A 6054-nucleotide genomic window follows, 5' to 3' on the forward strand; every position below is an offset into this window, starting at 1 on the left:
ACGAAGAGCTTCTCGGCGAGCTCGGGGAGGCACGGACGGCGTCGAATCGACGGTGGGGTTGCCGATGGCCGAAGCTTGAAGATGATGACGGTGCAGTCGTTGCAGGGCGTCCGGAGTGGCTTATTTAGGTGGAGAGGCGTAGCGCGAGGTGGCGGAGCTTCTGGGCATCTTAGCTAGGCGAGGGGGGCTCGGTGGCCACGGCAACGGCGAGCGGCGTCGACGAGCTCCACTCGGGCAGAGAGGAAGAGGGAGTAGAGGAGGGGGAAGAGGTCGGGAGAGAGAGAGCAGCGAGTGAGGGAGAGAAGCGAGGGGCTGCGGGGCGTCTCCAGACGCGTCGGGGGCGCCTCGGTGGCAAGCAGGAGGTGGCCGCGTTCGCACGCGCGCGCTCCACGCTTCCCCTCTGCCTACTGGCAGGAGGAGGAAGACGGCTCTGCCCTCGGTGGGCTAGGCCGCTACAGTGGTGGGCTGGCCCCTCTGGTGGCTGCACAGGTGAGGCCAGGTAAGCTCTCCCTCTCTTCTGTTTTCTAATTTGTTTTTGTTTTCTAATTATTTGCCTCTGTTTTGAGCTTAGGAAAAATACCAAGGCATTTCCTAAAATCCTGAAAATATTCATGGACACTTGCTGAATTATTTCAGTGGCCCAAAAATAGTTCCAACATTATTTGAACATTTAAATTATTTATAGCATTTAAATGCCCAAAAGTCAAATACAATAAGATTTAATTCAAAAAGCCAGGATGGCCTAGAAATAGGTGCATCATTTTTGGCAGAGGTTTTCACCTTTAACAAAAATCATGAACTTTTCTAAAGGGCATTTGGGTTCATTGAAAATATTGTTTATTTGAACCTAGTTGAATGCATTTGGTGCTAGGGTTTCAACATCCCCATTTCAAGTTTCTTTGAAAATTAAACATGATGACATGAGGAACAAGCAAAGTCAAACAAGGGCTGATTTGGGGCTGTGACATTTGGAACCGTAGGTCTATGGTAAACTACCCACACATCATCGGAAGGGCAGCAAGGTTGATGTAAAGCCCCTCCGTGATCAATCCCCCCTGCGGCAGAGTGTCGGGGAAGGCCTCCAGATGGGATCTTACGAGAACAGGAACTTGCGGCGGTGGAAAAAGTATTTCGGGTGGCTCTCTGATGTAAGGAGAATATTTGAGTATTTATAGAGGCGGAATTAGGTGAAGAGGTTCCATGAGAGGCCCACAAGCCTAGGGGCGCCCCCCTGGGGCACTCCTCCCGAGCTTGTCACTCCCTCATGGCTTGTCAGGTTTTCTCCCGAACCTTCTAGCGTCTCTTTTGGTCCAAAAAATTAATCCAAAGGTTTTTCTCCATTTGGACTCTGTTTGATATTAATTTCCTGAAAAGCCAAAAATAAGCAAACGAAACTGCAACTGGCACTGGGCACTAGGTTAATAGGTTAGTCCTAAAAAATGATATATAATTGCATAATAAACATCCAGGATTGATATTGTAATAGCATGGAACAATAAAAATTATAGATAGTTGAAGACGCATCACTGAGCTGCATTTTGTCTCAATGATTAAAGGTAGATCAGTACCCAACACCGCTTTCCGCAATCCTTCTAGGCAAGCAATGGCTTCCGCACAGTCTGCTCCATTGTACCGTGGTATATAATCCCAAGCAGATATAATAATTTTCCGATCATGATCTTGAACCACAGCGCCCCATGCTCCACCACTGCTTTCCTCCAAGAAAGTTCCACCAACATTGACCTTGGCCTAACCAATACCAGTTTTTTGCCATAATTTTCCCTTTGTATTATCATGTTGTTTCAAGTTTGGTAATTTAACCATAGACTTTTCCCTTTTCGATCTATCTTAGAATTTCCGCCTGCAATCATGCAAAGGTTTACAAGGTAGTTTTGTAGCAGAACGATAATATTTTTGCTTTACCTTTTGCGGAGATAGCAGCATTTCTATGATGCCAAACACACCACTAGAGTAGTATAAATTTTTGTCTTAGATCTTCGCTCACTTTATCTAGCAGGACCAAGACCCAATCCCTTTTGGTGTAGTTTATTTCATGCTCAGGGTGAAGATTCCACACATCCTTCAACTCATGCGAAAGGACCCATGAAAACGTGCATCCATTTGCCACATGGAAGCCCGTTTCATCATCAACACTACATACATTACAAATCGAGTGAGACCTGGGATGCGTCAAAATCTGTTAGTTTGAACCGTCGGGGATTTAGTTGCTAGTCTCCATGTAAAAATACACACTTTTCTGGGGAACATTTGTTTTTTAAATATTATTCCAAATACTATGATCCCCTGAGATATTGTGGCTGGACCCAATTATCTCAGAATAATTTTCGTCCATGGCTAGCCGGTATGCGCTGCGAATAGTAAAAAATTCGTTCTTTTCTACCTGCCAAGCAATATAATCCTCTTCATCATAATTTGAGAATCGGATACTCAAAATATTATTTACGTCTTGGTGTGTAAATATGCGCCTGATACTATCTTCCTTCCAAAAATGATTCTCTTGGTCGATGAGGTCCGCTACCTGACGAGTTCGAGAGTTTGTCGGATTTGTGTTTATTTTCATATTTCCTCTCGGGATCCAATTGTCTCTCCAAATGCGAACTCCATTTTCATTGCAAATGCGCCAAATACATCGTTTTTAAGGTGTTTCAAACCATGCATGATGCCCTGCCAACCTGGTGATGTGTTATGAATGAATGTTGTGTCTAGCAGATCAGCCGCATGATAGTATTTTGCCTTAAGTATTCTCGCGCACAAACTGTCGGGATATGCAATAAGCCGACAAGCTTGGCTAGAAAGGAGAGCCTCGTTAGAAACTTTAAGGGTTTTGAATCCCATACGCCCCTGGCTTTTTCGCTTCGTAAGTTTCTCCCAACTAGATCCGTGGATATCTCGGCGAATCTCCCCGCCAAAAGTCTCTGGTCATGTGCATGAGCTCCTCACAAAGGGTTGTTGAAAACTTAAAAACACTCATTGCAAAGATGGGGATCGCCTGAACCACAGATTTAACTAGTGTCTCCTTGGCTCCACTGAAAGAATATGTTTTAGTCCAATCATTCATCATCTTCCTTACTTTATCTTGTGTTGGCTTGAATTTACCCATTGCCATGCGTCCTTCTGGAATAGGCAAACACATGTATTTCTCTTCAAAACTCACCGTCACTGCATTCAGAATATTTATTACATCCTGCCCATCCTCTTGTGAGCATTTGTTTCCAAGGAGCAGATAATTAGACTGATTAGCTGTCCAGTGGCTCTCTCATAGTACTACCTCCATTCCTTTATATAAGGTGTAATATTTTCGGCACGGTGATCAAGGCACATAATTATACGCAATTTATGACAAAATTACACTTGTCTAATTCGTTGATTAGTGGGAAGTAAATCATTTAGGCTAGGAAAGGAAGAGATACACGTAATCGGGAGAGAGATAGTTTCTCTTTTTTCTCTACAAGGAGAGATACATGCAATCAGGTGAGAGATTTTTTTTGGAGGACAAAGATTAAAATTACGAAGAATTAGAACAAGTGCACCTAATAAAAAGGAACGGAGGGAGTAGTTGTTAAAAATGTGCTTCATCTTATTGGCTTGATCACTGTTTGCTTTATTTATGTCCTTGTACTGTAGTTTGACGCTGTTTTAGTTCATACTCTAGTTAGCAGAGGGGCCTCGGCCTCTTGTGTCGATGATCGCTGCACCGGAGTCGGCAGCAGGAAAAGGATCCACTTCATCAATTTCTAATCTGTCTGCCAGCCGCCTGCCGCCGAATTAACAACTCAACGTGCTGCTCAAAAAAAAAAAACGTGCTGCACGAGGGCAGCATACCATCCACCACGTTGAAATTATCGTGCTCTCGACCAGCACGTGTTCTTCGTGCCACAGGCGACCAGAAAGAAAGAAACAGCCCGCGTCCCCCCATTTGACAGCAACAGCCCACAGGACGAGCGATTCCTATAAATCAAACCCATCTCACCACCCCCTAATCCATCAGTTTTATCATTATCATTCCTGCAACTAACACCCTATCAACTAGCAGAGGCACTGCGAGCTCGCCAGGCTTCCAGAGCGTACAGGGCGACCGATCGATCGATCGACCGACCGGCAAGCAATGGCGGCGACAGGGAGCGCTAAGGGTCTACGGTTCGCTGCAGCGTGCGGTGTCCTCAGCCGCTGCATCAAGGCGGCGGAGGCGCGGCCGGCGGCCACGGTGGTCCTCCCTCTCATGCCCGGGGCGGAAGTGCCCGCGCAAGACGACCACGAGGCGGGTCCTGCGCCGGCGAACGCGCAGATGACCATCTTCTACGGCGGGCAGGTGCTGGTGCTGGACGAGGTCCCGGCTGACAGGGCGGCCGAGCTGCTCCGTGTCGCTGCTGTCTCAGGCACACCGCGAGCGAGCTGCGAGGCGGCGGATGGCGACCTGCCCATGGCGAGGAAGGCGTCGCTGCAGCGGTTCATGAAGAAGCGCAAGGGAAGGCTCGCCGCGCGCGCCGTCCCCTACAGCCGCCCCGACGGCGACGCGTTCTCCTCTAACCGTCTCACGCTTACGCTCTAGTTCGTGTCCATGCGTACTCTAGAGTAGCTTGAGACCTGAGTAATTTATACGGTTGATGTGTGTCTTTGCTCTGAATTATGATCAAATTATTGCTCTGAATTATGATAAGAAATTCCGGCTATTCTTGTTTTGACAAACTGATCATGCCGAATTGGCGAGGTGTCAAATCATACATCATGTGCGGTCGACGTCGCCCGGAATCTCTTCGAGGACGCGTTGCCGGCGAGCGTGTGCGCTGCTTGAGGCGGCAACGCTGCCCGCGTCCACCGACGCCTCCGAGAGCTTCTCTCGCCGGCTAGCCCCGACACCACCACCGACGAGCCTGGCGAGCTCGACTTTGACGCGCCCGCCTTGCATCCATGGGCCCCCACGCCCCCGCCCCCGCCGCACACGCCACCAGGGGCCTGCTAACTCACCGTTGCGACGCGGCCTGCGCTACCTCGCCGTGGTCGTCGCCAGCCGTATGCAATGTGCGTGTGCGCTTGCTTGGTGTGTGACGTCGCCGGTCGTCGTCACCCTTGTGCTGTGCTCCCGCCATGGCACGCGCTTCAGCTCCCGTGTTCTGTTGCTCCTCGGTGGCAGCAGGCCAGGACGGGCCTGGATCGAGCGGGCGCCTGGCACGTGTGTGTGGTGAGCCTGCGCTGTGCGTGGTGCGCATGTGTGTTTACGTGGTCAAAGTAGTGTGCCGTGTGATGTGCGTCCGTGCATGTGTGCGTGCTGATGTTCGTGCGCGGTGCGCCCTGCTTGTGGTACGGCCGGGCGATGTGCGCACGTTGCGCGTGGTGGCGGTAGCCATTCCCCCGACCCGCTCCCAGAGTTTGTCACCAGACTCCACGCGCGCACAAGCTGTTCCAGGAATCCAGGACGAAAACGCAGTCGCCGTCCCATCGACGACGACTCCCGCCGACGTGCGTTCGCCTCAAACGGCCAAATGCCTTCTTCAGTTTTGACGTCTTCTTCCCCAACTGCCCCACAAATCACCCATCGAACCGCCAACCACCACCGCGCGCGGCCGGCAGCGCTCCCGCGCCAGCCTCGTCGCCCCACCCTCCCTTCACCACCGCCAACCGCCGTGCTTGACTGGCCCCTCGGCCATCCCTCTAAACCAACTAATAACCAGATTTTTCCAGCGAGCCCTGCACCGCCCACCCCCGATCCGTCAAGTTTCTTACTCGCCGGCTGCCGCCGACTGCGGCTCGTTCTTGGGCGAGGCCTTGTCGGCAACCCCGGGCCTCGCTTCGCTCGCCCGAGCACTGCCGTCTGTGGCCTCGGTACTGTGCGTCGTCGCCTCCTTCCTTCTCAACCGAAATCGAATGACCCTGATTTTATTTTCAAGCGACTTAGAGCATCTACAACCAAGTTGCTCAAAAGCTCCCTATACGTCCGAGAGGACAGCCCGGGCAGTGACCTCATAAAATCTTGATCCGGGGGCGACTAGAGTGAGATCATAGGATCCAACATCCTGGGCCATTGCATGTACTTCA

General features: G+C 50.6%; 1 protein-coding gene across 1 annotated transcript; it reads left to right on the forward strand.

The window, feature by feature from the left end:
• Positions 1–4006: 4006 nt before the first annotated feature.
• On the forward strand, positions 4007–4707 carry LOC123167777 (protein TIFY 11e). Its single transcript, XM_044585641.1, has one exon. The coding sequence runs from the start codon at positions 4127–4129 to the stop codon at positions 4568–4570; it is 444 nt and encodes a 147-aa protein (XP_044441576.1). The 5' UTR covers positions 4007–4126; the 3' UTR covers positions 4571–4707.
• The last annotated feature ends 1347 nt before the right edge of the window (positions 4708–6054 follow it).

This window comes from Triticum aestivum, chromosome 7D (genome assembly GCF_018294505.1).
Source record: "Triticum aestivum cultivar Chinese Spring chromosome 7D, IWGSC CS RefSeq v2.1, whole genome shotgun sequence".
NCBI lineage: Eukaryota > Viridiplantae > Streptophyta > Magnoliopsida > Poales > Poaceae > Triticum > Triticum aestivum.

Excerpts from the sequence above, each read along its gene's own strand:
- LOC123167777 (XM_044585641.1), top strand. The coding sequence starts at position 4,127 with ATGGCGGCGACAGGGAGCGCTAAGGGTCTACGGTTCGCTGCAGCGTGC.